The 24,747-nt window shown below is 37.2% G+C and overlaps 1 protein-coding gene across 2 annotated transcripts in view; it reads right to left on the bottom strand.

The window, feature by feature from the left end:
- The window catches only part of ttll5 (tubulin tyrosine ligase-like family, member 5), a 131,025-nt gene that overhangs the window by 16,166 nt on the left and 90,112 nt on the right, over positions 1-24,747 (bottom strand). For both annotated transcript variants that reach the window (XM_073827600.1, XM_073827601.1), the window contains exons 29-30: positions 12,127-12,295; positions 5,316-5,512 (exon numbers count right to left, since the gene is read on the bottom strand). In XM_073827600.1, coding sequence (XP_073683701.1) covers positions 5,316-5,512; positions 12,127-12,295 — 366 coding nt within the window. The remainder of the gene's footprint in view (positions 1-5,315; positions 5,513-12,126; positions 12,296-24,747) is intronic.

Raw genomic sequence — 24,747 nt, 5'->3', positions numbered from 1 at the left:
CACAATAAATGAGAAACTAAATCTGCCAGCAAGTGGCAATAAATATCTTTGTTAAAACAGCGGATTCTCATTTATATGAATGGGCTTTTGAATCAAATTGGTTCACATGATTCATTCAAAATGCAGATTCATTCAGAAACTAAACACCGCTGTGCTGCTCAGAGACACACTACAGTTCTGCAATAGCTTCAAAGGTAATATGTGACCCTGGACCACAAAACCAGTCTTAAGTCGCTGGGGTATATTTGTAGCAATAGCCAAAAACACATTGCATGGGTCAAAATTTTTGATTTTTCTTTTATGCCAAAAATCATTAAGAAATTAAGTAAAGTTCATGTTCCATGAAGATTTTTTGTAAAATTCCAACTGTAAACATATCAAAATGTAATTTTTGGTTTGTAATATGCATTGTTAAGAACCTAATTTGGACAACTTTAAAGGTGATTTTCTCAGTCTTTTTGATTTTTTTGCATCCTCAGATTTCTGATTTCAAATAGATGTATCTCAGCCAAATATTGGCCTATCCTAACAAACCATACATCAATAGAAAGCTTATTTATTGAGCTTTCATATGATGTATAAATCTCAGTTTTGTCAAATTTAACCTTATGACTGGTTTTGTGGTCCAGGGTCACATATGTTCTCTACAAAAACACATAATATTGTGTTTAAAATATAACACAATATCAACTGCTATAATATCAAGCCAGCTGTACTGTGCCGTAATAGGAGTGTCCTTTGTCTATTTTCTCTACATAATCCATTCACAATCGAAGAAAAGTTGTTTGTCTAAGAGGACCAAATGTCCATGTATACCGTTTCAAAAACGACAAATGCAAGTTTAAAAAAATTATGCAAGTAAATCGTCTAAATATGTCATTGCTATGACCAGACGAAACATCTGACAAGCCGATGTCAAAAATAGAGCTGTGCATTAAATGATTCAGACTCAGAATCATTGATTGAGATTTAATTTCCAACCCTGATCGGCACTGATCTCATACATGACCTCTGCAATCAAACTGGTGTAAACTAAACTTAAACCATAAATAAATAAATAAATAAATAATAACATATTTTCAGCTATTACGGCAAAGTAATATTGTTCATTTTTAAGTAGTTGACCCTGATGTACTAAAATAACTAAAACTTAAACTGAAAAGCATTACAACTACAGTAAAAACACAAAAAGATATATATATATATATATCAAAAAAATCTCTGTGTCTTCGCCCTTCCAATCGAAGTCCTCTTTGGCTTCTCCTGGATGTGCTCTGCATCTTCACCTGCCTCTTATCCTCCATTTCTCTTCATTCTTTAGTCGGTTCAGTGTTTCCACTTGAATTTTTGCTTTTCGGGCTTCCGTTTTTCCCACACTTTCCCATGTCACACAGGCCAACCACAAGAATGCAGCGCGGCGGAGAGAGCGAGGGGCTCAGGAATTCCACACGGAGAGGGTAAACACGGCACGGGCCGCGAGCAAACACTGCTTTAACTCTGCGTAACCCTCCTCTGTCTCTGATAGCTCTCTAATGTCTCTCCACCGCTCTTTCAGCTCTCTCTTCATTCAGCCGTTCAGGAATTACCTCCATTTCCTGCCTCTCCCTCGTCTGCCTTTCCAAGCGGTATCATTTACCCGAGACTCTCTTTCTCTTTCTCTCTGTGTATATCCTGAAAAGAGTGATGAAATCTTCCTGATCCTCAAACGGCCCGGCTCAGATGTATCTTATGATCATCCTCTTTGGACGCAGACTGATCTTTCCATAGGAAAGACCTTTAAATAAGTTAAAAAGTTGAAGAAGTTGTCCTCATTTCCTCGCCGTCACTGTCCGAGAGCCCTTTTCCACACGGCAAAAGTCAAAGGAAAGTTCATGTCATTTTTGGAGTTTTTTGAGTCACCCTCCACTTTAGTTGCAGTGTTTAACTGGTGCTCATTTTTTGATTCTTCGTGCTTTTATATCCTAAATATTATCATGTTTGTGTTGACTTTGTCACTCAATACGCTGAAGCAAATTTCATATACTAGATTTGAAATGTCTGCCTAACCACAATGAACTCTCGACACAAAACAGTTTTATTCTTTCATTGTGTGTAAAAGCAGCTCAGACACTCTGCCTTACATCTCCTTTTTGTTTCATGGTGGAAAGAAATGAATACAAAAATATTCACTGCAAAAAATGCTTTTCTCACTTAGATTTTTTGTCTTGTTTCCAGCCAAAATATCAAAAAAGGATCTTCTAGATGAGTAAACATTATTTTCGTTTTTAGAAAAAACAAGTCAAAATGAGGTGCGTTTTTGCTTGAAACAAGAAAATAGAAAAGAAAATAAATCTTGTTTTCTGTTTGAAATAATACTTGTTCTAAGCAAAAACTCACTAATTTTAACTAAATTTTTTTTACTTGTCTAGAAAGTCCTCCTTGATTTAAGAATTTTTAGATATTTGGGATGGAAACAAGACAAAAAAAATGTTGAAAAAAGTAGGAAATGTTTTCTTTACGACTGAAGAAAGAAAGACATGAACGTCTTGGATGAAAAGGGGGTGAGTAAATTATCTGTACATTTTTGTTCTGGAAGTGAACTCCTAAACACTTAAAAATGTCTGAATTGCTTTAGATAAAATTGCAAATTATCAAACCAAGTGGCATCTGCAAATACATAATGCTGGAGCTTTTCAGAAACATCACTTTTCTGGGACACTTTTTAATCGTTTTGACAAACTGGTCTGGAGGTGGTTTTGAGTGGATGTGTGAAGTCCACACTGCAACAAATGCTTTTCTTACTTAGATTTGTTGTCTTGTTTCCAGCCAAAATATCTTAAAATCTTAAATCAAGAAGGATTTTCTAGAAAAGTTAAAATATTTTCAAAATCAAGTGTGTTTTTGCTTAAATAATCTGCCAATGGGGTAAGAAAAATAATCTTGTTTTCTGTTTGAAATAAGAATTTTTTGCTTACCCCATTGGCAGATTATTTTTCTTTTTTCTTTTTTTTTTTACTTTTGACTTGTTTTTTTTTCTGAAAACAAGAAAATATTTTTTACTTGTCTAGAAAATCCTTCTTTTAAGATTTAAAAAAAATATTTTTTATATTTTGGCTGGAAACAAGACAACATTTTTTTTTTTTTTTTACAGTGCAGCAGAATAACCGCTGCTTTACATCTATTGCTTCACATTTTGAAACCTAACAAAATATACAGTCTTTCAGCTGTATAACCCAGTCCTGGTGCAATCTGGACACACCGAGTCATTTTTCTGTGGTTTATCTGCATTTGCTCCTGCGGGCTATATTTTTAACCTAATCATTTTTAATGATCGGAAACATTAAGGTAATCTTTTACGAAATCAAGTGTAATTGTTTTAGGAGAAAAACGATTTGCATCCCTCCACCACATCAATCAGGCCTTCACGACGGAGACGACCCCACTACGGTGGGCCACATGCTGTTAGTAAAGCGTCCGCTGATATCTCTGAGCTCTGCTAATGCTGTGTAATTGGGCCAAATGTGCAGTGCAGCGTGGGAAGCATAAGAGCGGTCTGTGGTCCGAGAGCCGTGGCTCACCTCCCACCATTCTGTCTGCAAATCTCAAAACAAAATCAGGTTTCCACAGCACGCATAAACACGGCCCGGCCGCCCCGTCACTGTTTACTTAGTAGGCAAAGGCCTGTGGCGTGCGTATGCATGTGTGCGTGGATGACGACAATTAATGCAAATGGAATTAACATTCTTAATGTGCTCTTCTACACAGCAATCGCTAATGCAAACCTCAGCCGAGGATTGAACACATCAGTGGCGTCTGGCATTGAAAACCTGACGCACTCTGGAAACAAATACCACATTTTTACTTTTGTTAATTTCTGGACTCTAAACATTCCTGAATAGTTTTTATTTTGTCCTGAAATTCGAAACAGCAGTGGACGAGCGGAACAGTAACTAGATTTTGGATATCAGCGTTTGGTCAAACATCTCTGTGTTAGCGTGAGTGAGATTTCACAGACGACCAGAAAACCACTCAGAGTCAACCTTGAAGTTTTGTTTATGATAGTAAAGGTAGCCAAAAATATGTCTTTTACTGTACCGATTGACTTTTTTTTTTTAAATACACTACAGTACCTTTTAAAAGTTTGGAGTCAGCTATTTTTTTGAAAGAAATTAATGTTCATCAAGGATGCATTAAATTGATCGAAATTAATTTAAAGTCATTTATAATGTTACAAAAGATTTTTTATTTCAAATAAATGCTGTTCTTTTGAACTTTCTGTTCATTTATGAATCCTGAAAAAAAATGTGTCAGAGTTTGCACAAAAAATTTGGGCAGCGCAATTGTTTTCAACATTGATAATAATCGTAAATGTTTCTTGAGCAGCAAATCAGTATATCAGAATGATTTCTGAAGGATTATGTGACACTGAAGACTGAAGCCATGATGCTGAAAATTCATTTTCGGTCACAGCGATCAATTACATTTTAACATTCACATAGAAAACAGCTATTTTAAATTGTAAAAATATTTCACAGTTTTTACTATATTTTTGATCAAATAATTGCAGCCTTGGTGAGCAGAAGAGACTTTTAAATTTTTTTCTGGATTTCTGAAGGATCATGTGACACAGAAGACTGTAGTAATAATGCTGAAAATGAATCTTTGATATCAGAAATAAATTCTATTTTGCAATATATTTACATAGAAAACTGATATTTTAAACTGTAATAATATTTCACTGTTTTACTGTATTTTCAAAAAAAAAAAAAAAAAAAAAAAATGCAGCCTTGGTTAGCAAAATAAATATTTTTAACCAAAACTTTTGAACAGTAGTATAATCAATTACACTATTTCAGTAAATCACACTTGATATTAAATGTTGTAATTATTAATATATACACATTGAATGCCCAAAATGAATGCAGAATTAAAAAAAAGAATCTTTTTATTATGACCTATCAAGGCTAGTATGCCAATACTAATAGCAATGTTTTCTGTATAATAGGAAATAGCAAATTATCAGATTATTTTTTGTGATTTATTAACCATCATAAAATGATCAATATTAAAACAACTTTTAATTTAAAAGTTAAAACCATTAAAACCTAAAGCAATAAATGTGTCATTTGGATTTGCCCTTAATTATGAGAAATAACTGTAACGTCTGTAAATTTATTACCATCAAAGCTTATTTTATGCATACATTTTCATAATAAAATTGCTAGTTGATATTGATATCCTCTCTATAAAGCTGGTATTGCAATTATCGACATTCGCAGCTGCTAATGAAGCACACAGTCACACAGGCTGCAGTATGCAAACATGCTGAGTCTTACTTGTGGAGAGAGTGTGCGGTGGTCTTGCGCACGCGTCCGTCTCTCGGTGCGCTGCTGGGAGGTTTGGGGGTGAGCGTGAGGAGTCCGGCGCTGTCCGTCTGGTGGAGGGTGCGTCTGAAGGGCTGGTTCAGAGGGCTGCTGGGAGCGTGAGCTCGTGCTGAAGCCGCAGGTGTGAGGGTGTGTGCCGACAGAATGGCCTGAGACACAAATGAAGATGAGAGATGAAAGTGACAATTCATTCAGACAGCAAGTTCCTGAAGTCTGCTGAAAATGAAACACTTGTGCATTATAATTTAAAAATGGCGTGCAGAATAATTCTGAGGTTAAAATACTTGCATCAAAGTGTAAAGGAATAGTTCACAAAAATTTAAACTGGCTTAAAGGATACTCTCCCCAAAGCCATCCAAAATGTAGATGAGTTTGTTTCTTCATCAGGGGTCTCGTTTATAAAACTCTCCGTAGATTTCATCCTAAAATTGTATGTACGCACAAAAGCTATGCCGGAACCTGTGCAAAAATACATTTATAAATCCCGATCAGAGGAAGATTGTGCGTACGTACATCTCCACCCTGATTCCTCCCTGAAAACACCATATATGGAGATTCCAACGCCTAGTTTTACTATGCATAACCTCCTCTGCTTATCATTTCCATGCATATTCCCAACCATTAACTCTGTCAAGGGTACAAGAGATATGGATATTATTCCATTTGTGCCATACACATTAATTTGTATTGCTAAAAATCATCCAGTATCCTTGTTATGTTTTAGAATAAATATTTGAAATATCCATGAAAACAAAGCGGTTTAAAATATTTCTCAGATATATTTCAGAATAGAGTTGATCTCATTCTTTTACAGTGGCCAAATATTAAGGTGAACATCCATTTTTAGTGGGAACAGATAGACCTATATTTATTGCAGTGTAAATTTGTCTGACGCGGCGCATTACTGAAAGTATTTAAAAAAGTAAACTTGCAAATCTTACTGTTGTATCCTTGAAATACAGTGGTATTTTACATAATGTTACATAATCACATGACATCATTCAAACCGGACAATTGATCGTTCAACCACCAAATCCAGCAGTGTCCGCCATAATATCGAAGCAAGTGCACATCATTGATCAGTGTTCTCACAAAAAATATTTTCTTATAACATGAGATATCTTAGTTTAAATATGAATTATTGTGCACCTATAGTACCACTCGCTGTCATTAAAACATAGCATCACACAGGAAAAGTGATCGAGAGCATCCACTATGTTTAAATTCATATAATTTTTTAACTTCTGCATATTGACTTTTTGTCATTTCAGTGCTTATCTCCATTAATGAAAGTGGAATATTCAATGTAAATGCATATTGTAATGAATACAGATAAAATCATTTACTTCAGTACTTTTCTCACTCCAAAAGAGTTTGTGTGCAGGGTCTAAATTATTTTTTATAAATCCGGATATGTGCGTGGAAAATTGCTTACGCATATTTTTATGCCATTTTGTACATACGCAACGTTTATAAATGAGAACCCAGATCATTCCATCATTTGCTCACTAATGGATCCTCTGCAGTGAATGGGTGCCGTCAGATTAGAGTCCAAACAGCTGATAAAAACATCACAATAATCCACAAGTAATCCACACTTGCTCACCATCACTAGCATTCATCACTTGCTCACCAATGGATCCTTTGCAGTGAATGGGTGCCGTGAGAATGAGAGTCCAAGCAACTGATAAAAACATCAATATTATCCACACTCCAGTCCATCAGTTCACATCTTGAGAAGGTAAAAAAATAAAAAATCCATCATTAAGATGTTTTTTAACTATAAACCATGCAGCAGGTGTTAATCTGTCCATACAGAAAATGTCCATCTGCTCTGAATCGGGAGAGAAATCTGCACAGATCAAGCACCGTTTACAAGCCAAAACAGCTCTAAACAAATATGTGGCTGGATTTTGATGTGAGAGACAACAGAAGATGGGTGTTTTCACTGGAGGAAGCGTTATTATGGATTATGGACATCTTAATGATGCATTTGTTTCTTTTGTCTTCTCAAGATGTTAACTGATGGACTGGAGTGTGGATTACTTGTGGATAATATTGATGTTTTTATCAGTTGTTTGGACTCTCATTCTGACGGCACCCATTCACTGCAAAGGATCCATTGGTGAGCAAGTGATGAATGCTACATTTCTCCAAATCTGATGAAGAAACAAACTCGGATGAACTAAGAGTGTGTACATTTTTAGCTAATTTTCATTTTTTGGTAAACTGGTATATATTAGTGTACATCTAAATAGTCTCATAGATGTATTTATTCAGTTTTTGTTTATCGTTGTAATGTTTGTTTGAATCTGCTCAAGCTGTTTGTCTATTTTAGGCTTCGGTGAGATCTTCCAGCAGAGGAGGAGGCTTGGAATAAAACGATTGTGCTGAACGGTCCGGTGAAGGAACAACCTTATCTCAGTCTTTATTAGAAGCAGCATTTTTCCTTCGAGTCATTCGAGGTCAAGCACAACAGCCTCCAAAAGCCAGTTCATTCACTCACATGGAAGAAAGAAATGACACGGCTTATCATAACAGCCACTAAATACTTTATAATCGGACATACCAAAACACAGGAATTCTTCACATTTCATTCTTGTTTAGACAAGTTTTCATCTGAGCGAGAGCTTGGACTCGGTAAACATATTTTCCACACTGACATGCAATTTAATGGCTACCGTTCATTGATTCGAAGGGGACGAGAAAGCATTCTTTCCGTCTCGGTCCGCGAGGGAGTCGTGAGGCCCCTGGCGTTTGATGAATGAGTGGACGGGACTCACCGGCTGGCGGTTGTGAGTTGCGGGCCAGGAAAGGGCACCTTTCTAATGCTGCCAGGTGGCCACGGGCCAAGACAGCAGAGGAGCCGTAGAGTCTGAACCAATACAGAACACAGCCGCCCAATAACACGCTCCGCAATCACGCCGCTTACCATCTCCGCTCTAGCCGTTTCAACGGATTCAGCGCAGCAACTCAACAAAGCAACTGAGAGTTCAAGTTAAAACATTCTTCCAGACAGATATGTCAGGGACTAAGAGAGCTTGCATGCGAGTGTAAACAAGCCATCAAAACAAAGATCAGGACGATAGGATGACCCACGCCACGCTGGCAAAAAGGAGATGTTATAGACCAATTATAGGTTTGTAAAAAGGTTGTAGAAAACCCGTCAGAGATGGCCTTTATGGCTAGAGAACGATATGATTACAGTACAAAATAGTTTGATTTAAAAAAGATCACATTGATTAGATGCCATTTCCAAAATGTTCGATTCTTATTACAAGAGCGTGTCATCCAGCGATAAGCCCTGTTATTCAACAAAATTGACTTTAGATAGAGGGATAGTCTTACAAATCTGAAACAGGGATGATTTTTTTTTTTTATGGGCGAAGCCTATCTGGTGGCAGGAAACTCACAATTTTTTAGTTAAATCGAGTTATAAAGTCCGAAAAAAAAAAAAAAAAAAAAATTAAAAAAAAAAAAAAAAATTTGTAAAAAAAAAAAAAAAAAAAAAAAAATCTTCTCCTCTCTTTCCTGATCTTCCCTTTCTAGCCCGTACTCATCTAACAACGCCTGACATATGGTATTTTTGAGCACTTCCTATGTCGATCTGCCTCCTTAGGATGAATCACTTGTTGTATTCCCAATTGTAAGTCGCTTTGGATAAAAGCGTCTGCTAAATGAATAAATGTAAATGTAAATGAAATAGGAGATGTAAACTTGCATTTGCGAGAAAACGTCAGAATTGTGAGATAAAATAAATAAAACTGTTGCAAAAATGTTAATAGTAATAGGTTTAAATAATATTCAATGCTGTAACTGTAGGGCTAATACAATACACATTAATGTTAATGTTAATATTATGTAGATCTATTGTTTAAATCAAATTTATGCTTAAGTAGAGTAATCATAGCAGTTTCCATTAATTTAAACATCTGCGTTTAACTACAAATGGCGTCTTTGACGACAGTATGGTTTGCATTGTGATTTTGACATCAAAAGGCACAACAATATTTTTTTTTTCTCTTATTTTCAATGGATTTGACCCATTTACCTCCACTTGCTGCCAGTGTTTTTCTGCAGCCACTACTGTGATGTCTACTCTAAATTGGTCTATAAAAGCTAGATCTATTTATTGTCATTAAATTATACATTCACCTACAGGTTGTTGAATTAGAATTATGCTAAATATACTGTTAATCAATTAAAAAAATAGACTAGTGGACAAAAGTTTGGAGTGAAGCTTTGCAAATGTTTCTGAAATAAGTCTTTTCTGCTCAGCAAGGCTAAAAATTTGATCAAAAATACAGTAAAAATAGTTAAATATTTTTAGAACTGAAAATAGCTGTTTTCTATGTGAATCTATGTTAAAATGTAATTTATTTCTGCGATCAAACCAGATTTTTCAGCATCATTACTTCAGTCGTCAGTGTCACTTAAATATGCCGTTTTGCACCTCAAGAAACATTTCTGATTATTATTAATGATGAAACAGTTGTGGTGTGCAATATTTTTGTGGAAACTGATTCAATTGGAAAATTACTACTACTTACTACTCTCACTTATTATTCATTTATTGCATCCTTGCTGCATTAAAGCATTCATTTCTTGCAAAATTTTGAACAGTTATTGTAGAGATTGTGACCTGCCATTTATTTGTGTTGAGATCAGTGCTAAAGACGAACTGTACTCTAGGTGAAAAAATGTTTGTATGTGGCTGTAGTAATGAATGTGTGCTTGGTTGAGTCTCAGAAGAAGAGCAGTGCTTCATGGGGAGGTTTAGGGAGTATCCACTGATACAGCGCTGACTCATAAACAGCACAAACATACACACAGATGACCACACACACACACACACACACACACACACACACACACACACACACTGCTATTTCATTCATTTCACAGCACATTTACTGTAATGCAGTGTGAGTTGAGGACCTATGACGGACGTCTCCTCTGAGGGTCCCGTGGCCTAATGAAGCCCTCTGGAGATGCTGATTGCTTCACTGTACCAGGAAGGAGATGTCCATCCACAAAAGTCTGTGGGGGTGGGGATCATTTTCCCATAATCCCCTGCTGGACATAATCGACATGTGCCAAGAAAAACAAATCTCCAATTGCATTAATTAGAGACGAACGTCAACGCAGAACAGTGACATCAGCGTAGCTGAATTGCGACACTATTATAAATGCGCTCGCAGTCACGTTAGCGGGTGGCGCTGAAGACGCGATGTTTACAGGATCTGATGTAAGTGTGACATGCACAGCTGAGAGCGAAACACACAAGCAGATCACATTTCATACAGACCGAACCCCACTGGAGGAACTGGAACGTTATAATGAGAGTCACAAGACTCCAATATCCTGGCTCCTTTTGTCTTAAGAAGGGTCAACTTTTGGTTTACACTAGCGTATCGCACACTTTAATGGGACCGATTCAACATGAGGGTCAGTGGTCTTATGTTTAGCAATAATGTATGTTAGTTTTTATGCATTTTAATCTCACACATTTGGTTTTCTGTGATGTTTTGTTGTAGCAAATTGCCATTTTCCATTAAAAAGTCAACTTTGTATCATACAGTAGGAAACATGGTTTGCTTATATTCCAAAGCAACTTACATAATGCACACAAAACATGCACAAGTTTGTATTGGTGCTGAATGAACAAGGTTTTCCAACCAGGCAGTATTTTATTTACTTAAAACTTAAATATCAACAAAAATATATTAGAACAAATATATTATAGAACAAGTAAGGCAACACATAAAAAAAAAATAAAAAATTAAACAATTTAAAAACTGTTGTATAATGTGGGATGTTTTTAAAGCTTTTTTATTGGAGATTTTTTTTTAAAGTAATAATAATACTAAACGTAATCTGAAACAAGTACGTTTTACTGTAGAGGGTTAAGATTTTTTACTTTGTGAATGTGGTATTTACCTATAATGCAAATAAAACATCTAGTTTTTTATTGGCAGAAACATAAGTAGGAAAAAGGAAAAAAGAAACTTAATGATAAAAAATGACACATCTGAAAGAAAAAAAAACACCAGAAATAAGGATGCTGAAATCTGACGCCAGAAATCGAATTAGTGTGTGAGAGAGATTCTTACCGAAACATTTACCTAACTTTACCTAAATATTTATTACAAAGGTAAAAATAATGCTTAATGTTTAAAAGCATTTCTTTTATTTTGTTGCCACACAAAAATGTGTTAGCCACTGTTTGTAACTTCTGAATGAACATCAATAACTCAATTGCTGACATGCCAGTAGTTTGTTATGTTTATAATAAATGTTGTTTATAATGAATGCCACAATAATTTATGGTTGTTTTATATATTTTTTTTCCATTTCTATTTTATTCTGGATACTTCAAAATTAAAAAAAAAAAATGTTGTGGAGTGCTGGGAACTAAATTACACATTGTTTATAATGTTTGTAAATGTTTCGTTTCAGTATTTTATATTATTGCAGACAGCAATAATAAAATGTGATTTTAACACTGATGCAACTTGTCAGTGTTTTTACTCAACAATCAAATCTGAACCCTGTGCAGAGTATAGTCATGTGGAACTTATTTTCCAGAAAATACAGTGTATACATGTGGTACAGCTATCTGTCAGTGAAAATATTAAAACAGGCACCGAGCAAATAAACATCTACTAGCCTGTGTGGTTATTATTGAGCTCTGTGTGGTCTTAAAAATAAAGAGACCCTGATTGTGTGGAGGTGAAATGAAGTGCGGTGACTGTGCTGTTACCTGCTGGCGTGTGCGGCTCTGGTCGAGCAGCTGTCTGGAGCGCAGCTTCTGCTGCTGGAGCTGCTGGATGGCGAACTGGAGCTGGTAGTTTCCCGCAGCCGGCGGCTGCTTCTGAGCCCCGAGCAGATCCACGTCACACACAGACTCGGCTTCACACGCAGCCCTGAGACTGAAGACAAACAACAGCATCAAAACACTAGTCGAAACGCATTTGAGTGTCCTGACAGGACAAGAGCAAACCTGTTTAATAAAAAATGATGCTAGCTGATGCCAATAGCATCATTTGAGATGTCAAGTACCTTGCACGAATGTAGATGAGAGTAGCTAATGTGGGCAGCTTCGAGTCATAACCGCTCATTAATTTACTTTTTTTTTCCCCCACATCAATCTACACTCCCTAATCCATAATGGCAAAGCAAAAAATAGGTTTTTTACATTTGTGCAAATTTATTAAAAATAAAAAGCTGAAAAGATCCCATGCATAAGTATTCATACCCTTTTCTGGGACACTCGACATATTCCTTGGAGTGGAGTTAAACTGTGGCAAATTCATTTGAATGAGTCTGATTTAGAAAGACACACCTCTCAGAAAAGGTCTAACAGCTGAAAATCCTGAGGTCGAGATAACTGCCTGTAGAGCTCAGTGACAGACTTGTGTTAAGGCAATGATCTAGAGAAGAGTTCAGAAACAAATCTGCTGCATTGAAGGTTGACAGAAGCATTCTCCATAATGGAAGACGATTGGAACAACTAGGACTCTAGAAAATGTCTGCCAGCCCCCATCCAAGCTGACAGAGATGGAGAGGTGAAAAGATGAGGCAAAGAATGGCAGATAATTGCCAAATGCAGATGTGCAAAGATGCTCACATCAGACCCAAAAAGACTTGAGGCTGTAAAGGTGCTTCAACTATGTACTGAGTTCAGGGTATGAATACTTATGCAATTTACTTCAGTGTTTTATTTTTAATACATTTGTAAAATTTGCAAATCTGGTTTTTGCTTTGTCATTATTATGGTGTATGGAGTGTAAATTGATGCGGGGAAAAACTAATTTAAAGCAGTTTAACATAATGCTGCAACAAAACAAAATGTGGAAAAAAAATTAAGGCACTGTATAATCAAGTTTAACGAGAACCACTGGAAACATCAGAGAAAGAGAAAGAGAAAAGGTGAGACACTGCAGGTGAATAGGGTGAAAAAATTAGCTAGTAGTTATGACCTTACTTACCCAGTTGATTGATAACATTGATAATAGCAAACATTTTTTGTATTACAAGTTTTCTAAAATGTTACATTTAAATATGCAAATGAGGCATTGTTTAATGAAATATGCGCTAATTTGCATACATTTCTAGTACAAAAATAGAAACACTGGATGAAGTCAGTTTCAAAATGTCAAATGTTTTTACAGAGGGGATTTTGGGTATCTCATTTTGTTACTCGATAATTCAGAAAAAAATTAAAACAGGCAGAAAACTATATATGTATATACACATAAATATATATATATATATATATATATATATATATATATTTTTTTTTTTTTTTTTTTTTTTTTTTTTGTTTACCATGTTTTGAGGAATAAAATGTGAAAAAACAAGCAAATTATATATGAACAATTCCCTCTTTAAAAACCTTTAGGATATAGATAAATAAAACCGTAAAGTTTGGTGTGTGTAAGTGCTACTGAAGTGGAGATTTATGGCTCAGTGTAGGAGAAAACACTCATTTTAAGAAAACGGCCTTTAAAAATATGCACTGTAATTGAAATCTATTGACACAAATAGATAAAGTGCTATAAAAGAAACACTTAACAGTGTCTTTTGGATGATTTCTTTCCACTAGTCTGAAGAAACACTTGAAAACCAAAAGCCCAAATTCTCAAATTTGACAGGTGCATGAAAATTTTCTATAATTCTATAATTCTGCATAAATATAACCCAAAGCATCATCAGACTTAATTTCCAAATAGACAAAGAGAACCCATTCAAACAAGTGAGAGAAAAATATTTTCTTTGTCATTTATTTATTGAGAAAAATGTCCCGTGTTACATAGCTGTGCATTGCAAAAGTATGTGAATCTCCTGGATCAGCAGTTAATTTAAAGGTGAAATTAGTGTCCATCTGTGCAGATGTGTTTCCAGTCAGTTCAATGACTATCAAATGTCAGTACGTGACCTGTTTTATTCAAAGAACAGGGATCTATCAAAGTCTGTGGAAGTGAATCATGTCACGAACAAAATCAATTACTGAGGACCTTGGAAAAGGAGTTGATGTTGCTCATCAGGCTAGAAAAGGTTACAAAACTATCTCTAAAGAGTTTGGACTCCACAAATCCACCATCAGACAGACTGTGTACAAATTGAGGAAATTCAAGACCACTGTTGCCTTCCTGAGAAGTGGTCGACCAACAAAGATCACTCCAAAGCAGAACGTGCAATAGTCTGCGAGGTTGCAAAAGTTCCCAGGGTAACTTCTAACCAACTAAAGATCTTTCTCACATTGGCTAATGTTAATGTTCATGAGTCCACCATCAGGAGAACACTGAGCAACCAATGGTGCACATGGCAGGGTCGCAAGAAGAAAGCCACTGTTCTCCAAAAAGAAAACTGCTTGCTAACGATCACGTGGACAAGTCAGAGGACTCATGAAGAATGGTTTAATGGATTGACGAAAACAAAATTGAACTTATTGGTTTAAATGAGAAGCTATTATGTTCGAAAAGAACACACTGCATTCCAGCTTAGGAATCCAATCCCATCTGTGAAACATGGTGGTGGAAGTATCGTGGCTTGGGCCTGTTTTGCTGCATCTTGGCCAGGGCAGCCTGCCATCATTGATGGAACAATGAATTCTAAATTATACCAGAAAATTCTAAAGGAAAACTTCAGGACACCTGTTTAAGAACAGTCTCAAGAGAACGTGGGACATGCAGCAACAACATTAATGTGCGCATTGTCAGTAAATCACACGCAAAGTTTTCCCCTCGCATCTGCACTTTTATGAAATTGCGCTCCAATGCTAATTTGCCCTGTTTAGTAATTCTGGCTCATTGACATTAATATGAAGTTTGCCCCCTTTGCAGCTATAACAGCTTCCACTCTTCTGGAATGGCTTTCCACAACATTTATTAATGAACATTTTAGGCCACGATCACACCGAACGCGTTTTTGCAGCGAGAGGCGCCTTTTTTGAATGGTTTTCTGTTGGCAGTGAGCGTTCTGCGCGCTGCTTATGCGCACCGGGCGCTTCGCGTTTTCGCCGCCTGCTGCGCCTCGCGTTTTTGCAGAAGCGCTCTGAGCGCCTGAAGTTGAAAAAAAAAATCAACTCTGAGCGGAAAAACGCCCAACGTCATTCGCGTTCTTTTCCATTGTCCAATCGAATGAATGGAGAGGCGGGCCTTCTGTTGTGGTGACAAAAGTTTACCGTTGCTTAAAAAGTCCGGAGACTGCAAGAAATAGAGGAGAAACCTTTGGTGTCTATCGTGGGTAACCCGGAGCTGTATTATTTAGGGTTTCTGCTAATATGACAGTTTACTTAACAGCAAAAAACTAAGATTTTAGAGCGCTCGCGCTATAATCCTTTGATTTGACTGACAGGACAGCTGTTTTGGTCGTTGCTTAGCAACATAAAAAAAACGCAGCACACTGCTCTTTTATTAAAAGTCACCAAAAAAGGCAGTGCTGTGCGCCTCGCGTTTTTAGAACTAAAAGACGCGTTCGGTGTGATCAGGGCCTTAGAGTGTTTCTGTGGGAATTTTTGGCCATTCATCCAGCAGAGAATTTGTGAGGTTAGACACTGATGTTGGATGAGAAGGCCTGGTTTGCAATTCCAAAGGTGTTGGATGGGGTTTAGGTCAGGTCTCTGTGTGAGCTACTAAGCAGAACAGGTTTCCACTGCTCCAGAGTCCAGTGTCAGTGTGTTTTACATCACTTCTTTCGACATTTGACATTGTATTTGGTGATTTGAGGTTTGCATGGAAGCCTATTCAGTGAAGTTTGTGATGCATAGTTTGTGTGCTGATATTAAAGCCAGTACAAGTTTGTAACTCTTTAGCTGTGGAATCACCAGAACGTTGGAGACTTTGGAACATTGGTGACCCGCTCTGTGATTTTACGTTGCTGCTGTTCCTAAATGTTTCCAATACACTTGCAGTTGAGTGTGGAATATCTAGAAGGGTTGAAATTTTACAAGCTGACTGGAAAAGGCTTAGTTGACTAAATTTTTATTAGTCGGTCAGTCTGTCCATGACAGACAGATCATTAATGGCTGGTCCTTGAGCTAATTACAATAACAAAACAGAAAATCCAAACGTCCGTCGGCCACATGTTTAGACGACTACTAGTCGACTAGAACATTCTTTAGTCAGGGGCAGCCCTGCAAATTTCTTAATGAAAAAATAAAACAAAACCTATGCACATTGATTAAGTCACCAAATATTATATGTCATTATATATCTGTTATCTTTAGACATCTGTTGTTTTTCATAGGCAAAATATTCTTGCCCGGCCCACATGCACCAGAGCTTTTTCCATTTGCTGTGCTTTTGTCATTAAAAAAAACTTCATACACATTAGGAAAACATCATCAGACTCCAATAAGACATACTTTTATACATTTATAAACAATTCTCTATAGTACAAACTGCCTATGTGCCTGCATTGCTCATTCATAATCACTTTTAATAAAAGCATCTGCTAAAGGAATAAATGTGAATGTAAATACAGAAGTGAATTATTCTGGAAAAACTGCGTAAACATCAGTAATAGCAGTTCTTGTGCAAGAGGCTACATGAGAACAGCAGAGCCAAAGACACTTGGGATCACAGAGTCATGTGAAAAGAACCATCCACCCATGCAATTCTCATTTCTCATAACGGTTTGTGTGTTGGAAAAACAATTGGTGACCCATGACACAACCTCAAAGACCGCCACCTCACCACATCTACAGCACAAACCTCCACGTGAACCCGAACATCAGCGCAGCTACTTCCAAACAGACCTTTGACATTTCATCATCCGCTTCAATAATAACCTCAACAGCCTCTGTTTAAACGCAGAACCGCAGGTACTGAAGATGTTTACCAGTAGAGCAAACACACTTTCCACAATAAACAATGAGAGCGAACTGCCAGAATAACGGCGGTGGGGAAGCGGAGGATGTGGGGTCTTCACTGTAAGTATCAGCTGAATGCAAGCAACTTATGATATGCTGATATGAGAAACAACACAACAATTCAAGCCATTCTCTCCACTTAGAAAACAACTACTTCTACTAAAAATAAATGCTAGCAATGAAGAAAAAATTACTTTTGTTGCATTTTCTTGACTTTTATTCACCACTTGAGCATATGTGAGCATTGAGGTAATGTAAATAAACTCCATAAGCCACAGAATGCATTTACCACCACACGATTATTCAGCATTCCAGGGAAAAGTGCAATAAATGCATCAAGCTTTATGTTGTTGATGATGCATGACTGCCGTTGGAGCTGGGCTCCAGTGTGCCGTGCCCCTGGCGTCCGCGTCGACTCGTTAACACAACACTGTTATCCCGGGGTGGAATTTCTCACTCGCCAACCAGAGGAAAGTCCTGTGAACCCTGAGCCATCTGGGTCCAATTAAGGTGAATGAAAAGCTCTTATTAAAATGAGGGCATCAATGTATCCCTTACAACTATTTTTAGTCCTGTGACCTCTTAAATTAGGCATGTGTGCGAGAAACCGTAGTTTCAGCAGTAACATGTGACTCCTTAAAGGTATCAAGTTCAGTTTATTCACATTCCTCTGTTTCTGATCTCGAAATTACGACGTACGGCTGAATCCTGCTGAATCCATTATATTGTACAGCTTAAAAGAATATTAATAAGAAAATAAGACTAGGAAAATAAAATATGGGATGGCCAATGGGAATAGTTACAGATAGTGTCAGAAGTCTCTGAATGATGAGTTTGACGTATTCTAACTCAACTCCACACTATACACACTACAGTACTACTCCTCAAGGAGTCATCCAATAATTCCTATATGTGTCCTACTGCTGTTATCCCTGCTGAAAGACGAGTCTACATCTGCATGCACTTCCAAGCTGGTCCAGACTGGTTTACTCTGGTTGGTGCTGGTTTGGTGCTGGCCTGACTGGCATCCACTATGGCTGACAATACGCCACTTTTTACTGTATATATAGGAACAATCACAAGCAATCCAGTCTTCTTCAAACCATCTTTTTAATCCAAACAAACAGAATCAGAGCAACTTATACTCTGATTCACACGAACTACACAATGCATCTCTGCATGCGCTGCTGAGTTTTATTCGCTTATAAAGCACTTTTTAAAACAAATGCAACATGCACCAGGTTCATTTTATTTTCACATTTGCAAAATTTCCTACATTTTTTGTGATGTTTGTGAATTTGTTACGAGAATTCGTATCGAACAGTTGTCAAAATAAAAACAAAAAAAAAACTTCAAGTCCCCCTGCAATTGCAATATATGACAAAACAAAACAATAATCTGATTTGAAACAATTTTTCTTCATAGAACATCTAATTGTAAATAATTCTGTAATGAAATCACTGATCACAGATTAGACATTAGAATTAACATATTACTTATAGAGTCAGAAATTAACCATTAAAAGACAATATTTGCCCTCTGGATTTTTTTTTATTTATATATAATTATAACTTATGTTATAATGAATCTCTTTCTTGCATCTCACTGAATAGCTTCTGAGTTCTCTGCAGCATGACAAATTGTTCATTGCATTTATAAGCTCAACAGAAAAGTGTGATTGGTTATAATGCTCAACATTGCAAACAGAGTGTTAAAAGAAATCTGATGAAACCTGAGCAAATCTACTGTAAATGCAATGCCACAGTTGACACTTTTTATTCTTTTCACATTTCACTTTAATCATGACAATCATTATAGATCTAGTTTAATTATCTTGAATTTGAGGGTATGTTTGTTTATTTTGGTGGTTTTTGTGCCCGTTCATTTCCAACCCTGGTTACTTAGTGTAAGCTGTGGCATTACTATTGGGTCCATATCTTTCCATAAATGTTCATAAATAATAATAGTGATAATATTAGTGACTGCTTTGCCAAGGGGTCCGCAGAGAACCATACCAAACAAACAAATAACTCTCTACTGAGAGATTCACGCAGTTAAAAATTAACAGACACTTTCCTAACATTAGGTTCCTTTGGAAAGTAGTGACTTTTTTAGTCCAGTGATCTGTTGTAGTAGTAAATGTTGCCTGTGTGTTCATGAAAGGCCCAAGTGTGAGGAGCTACAGAGTCTTATGCTGATGTATTAAGTGAAAGTTTGCTTTCAATAAAAGCTACTTTCAGCCTAACATAGAAGTATTTAGCATCAGGTTACACATTGATTTTTTTGCAGTGTTGAGCCTTATAACCAATCACATGCGTTTCTGTTAAGCTTAGGAATGCAATGACCAATCAGAGGCATCCAGATTAGTCAGCACTAAAAACTCCAGAGCTGTTGTTGAGTGTGTGCAATGATTGACAGAACTATTTGTGTTTGTGAATTCCCTTATTGTAAACAACACAATGCAGATACAAAAAAAAAAATTGTAGCTTCAGTGACTATAATGTTTTTTTTTTTTTTTTGCATAGCTTGCTCTAGACTAGACTAACGTCATAAACCAGCAATCTTGTATGTGAATCAAAAGCCAGACTATATGATGAGCCATTTCCCAAAATGCAGACACAAAAAAGTTGTTATATGTATTAGATTAATCACTATTAAAAATCATTATTACAATGCCAAGAGCAATAATCAACAATTACCATTCTTGTCATAACATTGCAGTCTTATTAGCTCCTGTATATAAACATATAGTTTGAAGTATTTTACGTATTTTGATTGATTGAAGTAACTGGTTAAATTTAAGTATTTGACATTAAAGACGACACATATACAATTATTAAGGTCGTGGTAAAAAAACTGCCCTCACAAATTTTAAAAAATGCCCATGAAAATCAATTTCTGACCTTACCTTTTACATGTCAAATCATCAGGGGAAATTTGATTTCTCAATTCAAAACTTTAAACCGAACAGTGTCTCTATGTTTGCGTAAGGGAGGAGAGCGGGGCTGAGAGATGCTGAGTCAGTAGACAGAATCGCTCAGGAGTGGCTAAGGAGGACACATCTCTGGCTCCAGACGTGAGGAGGGGTGCTGGATACAGGATGCCTTAAATCATAATTTCCCAGACCCAGGCTCACATTAGGGGCAGGTGGGCAGGAGGAGGACAATAGAACACTAATGGTAACGTGTGATGAACTGCATAAAAGATGATAGCGATGCATGAAGTATTTTTGCAGGCCAACCTGAAAGTTCATATCTCTCTGGTTGCCTCCAGTAAAACCCGCCAGGATTTTTCCATTGGCTTTTGGATTATTGCAGAAAATAGGCTCGGTGATTCCTACACTACAGACTTTATTTCAGGCATTTACAGGGGTCATCGGATGCAAAACTCACTTTTACATGTTGTTTGAACATTAATGTGTGTTGACAGTTTGTGTACACAACCACCCTACAATGATAAAAATCCACCCAGTGGTATTATTTTAATCTTTAAAAGTAACATCCCATTTTAAAATCAGGTCATTCTCAGCATTCTCACCGAGCTGAAACAGTCCGACTCCGATCGCCATTGTGTGACTCAGGTGCAGGAGAAGACAAGTGTGTCTCAGATTGAGCGATTGAGGTGTTCTGTTGTTGGATGTAATAAACATAGCAGTCGTCATTTACTCCCGACATTTGAGCCGCTGAAGACGCTGAGGATTAACGTTACTTTCCTTTTTAAAAGGAAAGCGCTGATCCCGATCTACATATGTGTCTAGTTCGTGCGAATAGTTCCTGATGTAGCTTCACCCACAGCAGAAGTGAGTATAAGGGTTTTTAATGCATCTTTGCAAATTATCTTTCTTAATAATGTGCTTGTTGGCACGTTTCGCCGCTAAATGCGGCTAAAGTAAACATTGCGGCTCATCATCTCAGGCAGAGAAGGGTGGGGCGAGCAGAGCTCATTAGCATTTAAAGGACCATGCAATAAAATGAGTTGATTTTTTGCAGAGCTGATTTTGACAAGGTAAAAGGGTGTTTTTTTACACTACTATTGAGAATTTTTAACCACAGTATATAATAGACTTTTTTATTAAGACCCTAAAGTATCATATGAACTTGTGGAAAATTGGCATCCGATGACCCCTTTAAATCAAGAAGATTTTCTAGACAATTAAAAATTATTTTCTTGTTTTCTGAAAAACAAGTAAAAATTAGGTGCGTTTTTTGCTTGAATCAAGCAAAATAATCTGCCAGTGGGGTTAAAAAATGTAATCTTGTTTTCTGTTTGAAATAAGATTTTTTTGCCTACCACATCGGCAGATTATTTTGCATTTTTTGCAGTGCACTAATGGTAACGTGTGATAAACTGCATAGAAGATGATATTTTTGTAAAACCCACCAGGATTTTCCATTGGCTTTTGGATTATTGCAGAAAATAAGCTCTGTGATTCTTACACCACAGACTTTATTTCAGGCATTTAACAAAAAAATAAAAAATAAAAAAATAACACTGACTTCAGGACTAAAACGAGAACCTGTTCCTGGGTTTGGCCTACAAAATATGCCATCCTTTCAGTACTCTATTATTGCAATCATAAATCACAAATAATTTTCTTTAAATTAAGTAAATAGAAGTATTAAATTCAAATAAGCATCTTTGCAATATCACTAAATAATTACTAAAGGCAGTCGCTCACTACTGACACTGAACTGAGTGATTCTGAGCCTTATAAACTGCGTGCAAACATTTAAAGGCCGTTAAGAAGAGTAATCCTGGAATACTACGGTCAGGATGAGGAGCCAAGGCAAAAGCCGAGAGTCGATTCAGCACTCTTCGCTCGGTGGGACGCCGCATTCTTCCAGCCTATGACACAATCCAAAACCTAAATATTCAATAATTATGACATTCCATTACCATCCTAAACCACGTCTATTATTATCATCATCTGCAAGTGGTACCAATAACTTACTGGAAATGAATCTTTACCGACGCCAAGGAAGCTGAAGCAGTCATCCAAGAGGAACTAAAATCACCCAAATATTTCAGGCTTACGACAACGCTGCCACATACCTAATGTGAAAACCCCAACGCTTAAAACTTGGGCCGTTCACTCAGCTGCAGGATTTGGTTAGCAAATGGCCATTCTTCATTAGCATTAGACTAAACGCTGCAACGTTGGTGGAGGAGGACAATGGCTTGGAAGTGCTGATCCAGCATACCTGGCAGTTCCTGGCTAGCGCAACTTCAAAGGTCCCTACTTCTCTTTGAAAGCCATTACGCCTAACCCCCTTGGCTTCGACAACAGCGCACTTAACGGCTTCAGCATGTTTGGCACAGACCGCTGGCCCCAAAATCTTGGATGTGGAGGAGGTGCTCAAAAAAGCCCCCAAACATTAAAGACAGCAAGAAAACCGTTGAGCAGTATATCAAGAGATATTATGATGCATTATTAAACAAGCGTTCGCTTGAGATTCTCCACAATTTGTAGGCCAAGTACGAGGTGAAGGATAACGGCAGAGGAATTCGCTTCGGTTTCGTGTAGTTTGGCGCACGATGCACAGTAGCCGGCGGAAAGTTCCAGCCAGATGCCTAACAAATGGGATGCCACTTTTTGACCAGGAATGAAATCTTCCGCTGCAAACAAAAGGCAGACGGGCAGAATCTTCAGAGGGAAAAAAAAAAAAGTTTTCTAACCGTTCTTCCCCAACACTATTATGATTAATTGCCAATTGATCTCAGTGGAAAGGGCTGCAGCGGGACAGCTGAATCCTTGTTTAACGTCTTTTCCACCCTTCACTGCTTTACAGTCAATGTAATGGAAAAAGTCCTAATATTAGAGATGAGCTCCGCTCTTAAATATGAGCCCTGACATACTGAAGCAAAGCAGTGATAAAACAAACGCAGCCATCAATAAGAGAATGCTGGTAAAAGTGACCGTCTGCTTTAGATATCACCATAAAACCGCACGCCGGCGGGTCTTACAGATTCTATATAACGGCTGTGCTTTCTTTGGTGGAAATAAAAACATTTTAAAAAGGGAAAAAGCCAGACATTCCAGGAATTCCCTGACAGTTCCATACATAAGGAAGGGTTGGACTGGAAAAACAGTGGGGGGAGATCAGGGCCAAAGTGTCTGAGACATTGTCACTCGCATATCACTGTAAAAATACTGGAGAAACACCGTGTACTTAACCCTTCCACTGCGAGGCCTGGAGAGGCCTGTCTTATGAGATTCGTCCTGCTGTGATGATAGTTCAGGTCAGAAACTCTCATAATATAACACTCAAACTTGGGTCACGGAGTGTGACGAGGTGGAAGGAGAATCTGGGAGACGCTCTTCTGTTTTTACCCCCTACGACTTGGTCTACCGCAGAATCAAACTCTCTGCCAAGCTTAACACGTATGTGCTCTCACACAGAGGGCAAGCTAAACAGCAGACTGATTTCAGGAACACCGCTCTAGAACATACACCATGCGCTCATAGATTGGGGAGATGCGTCTATAAAAATGACTTTTACAACAAATTTTAGACACTTGGCTCTCTTATAAGATTCTTCAGAGGCCATTAAACTGGCCTGTAAGTTTTATTGCCTGTGACCGATTTGGCCAACATTAGCTAAGCAACTATAATACTGTCTAAAGATGATCACACAGAAAAAGTTCACAGAATGATAATTCACCCTTTAACAAAGCACTTTATACAGCAGGTCTTCTGCACCTTCAGGGGAAAAAAGAAAAACAGACTAGGTCTCCACCAACTCCCCAGGTCTAGGATTTCGATTAATGCAAATTCTAATAGTTTAGCCTCCATTTGGTGGATGGTTCGTCCTAACAGAATGACTATTTAAATTATAGCCTATTAAATAGCATTGGTCATAACCTCTGAGTAATTTTAGACCGACAAGTTTGTGACCAGGATATTCCCATTCACGGAGTGGCGCAAGCCTGAAATCTGAAAGAACGTAGACAATTTAAAGTATAGAATAAAAGAGAATAATCAGGTAAAGAAGAATAAATGGTCAGAAATTGACCAATAAACAATTGGCATCCTAACTAATGTAATAAATTCAAGAATGTAATGAAATTAGTTTAATTGAAATGAAATTACTTTGCACACTGAAAAGACAGAACACGCAGCAAACCTTCAACCACATCACAGTAGGGTTGGTTTGAGACCACAATTTTGGCTTCGGTGTGATGCCAGAATCTAAAACCTCCATATCCTCCAAGCTCCTTTGAGCTTCTGTTGCCATATTTCATAAACAGAAATGCTGTTATGTTTGGGCAAAGTCTGAAGTAACTCAACTGAATAATGCACTCACATGTTGATGAGCAAATGACAAATGCTTCTCATATTTTGATGTGTTTCCTCCCAACACAGTGATTTATAGCAAATGTTCACTCTAAAGTGCTCTTTATTATTTACTATATGTGACCCTGGACCACAAAACCAGTCTTAAGTCGCTGGGGTATAATTGTAGCAATAGCCAAAAATACATTGCATGGGTCAAAATTTGAGATTTT

This window comes from Garra rufa, chromosome 21 (genome assembly GCF_049309525.1).
Source record: "Garra rufa chromosome 21, GarRuf1.0, whole genome shotgun sequence".
In the NCBI taxonomy this organism is placed as follows: domain Eukaryota; kingdom Metazoa; phylum Chordata; class Actinopteri; order Cypriniformes; family Cyprinidae; genus Garra; species Garra rufa.
Note: the sequence above shows the minus strand (reverse complement) of the source record. Positions and strands in the feature narration are given on the sequence as shown.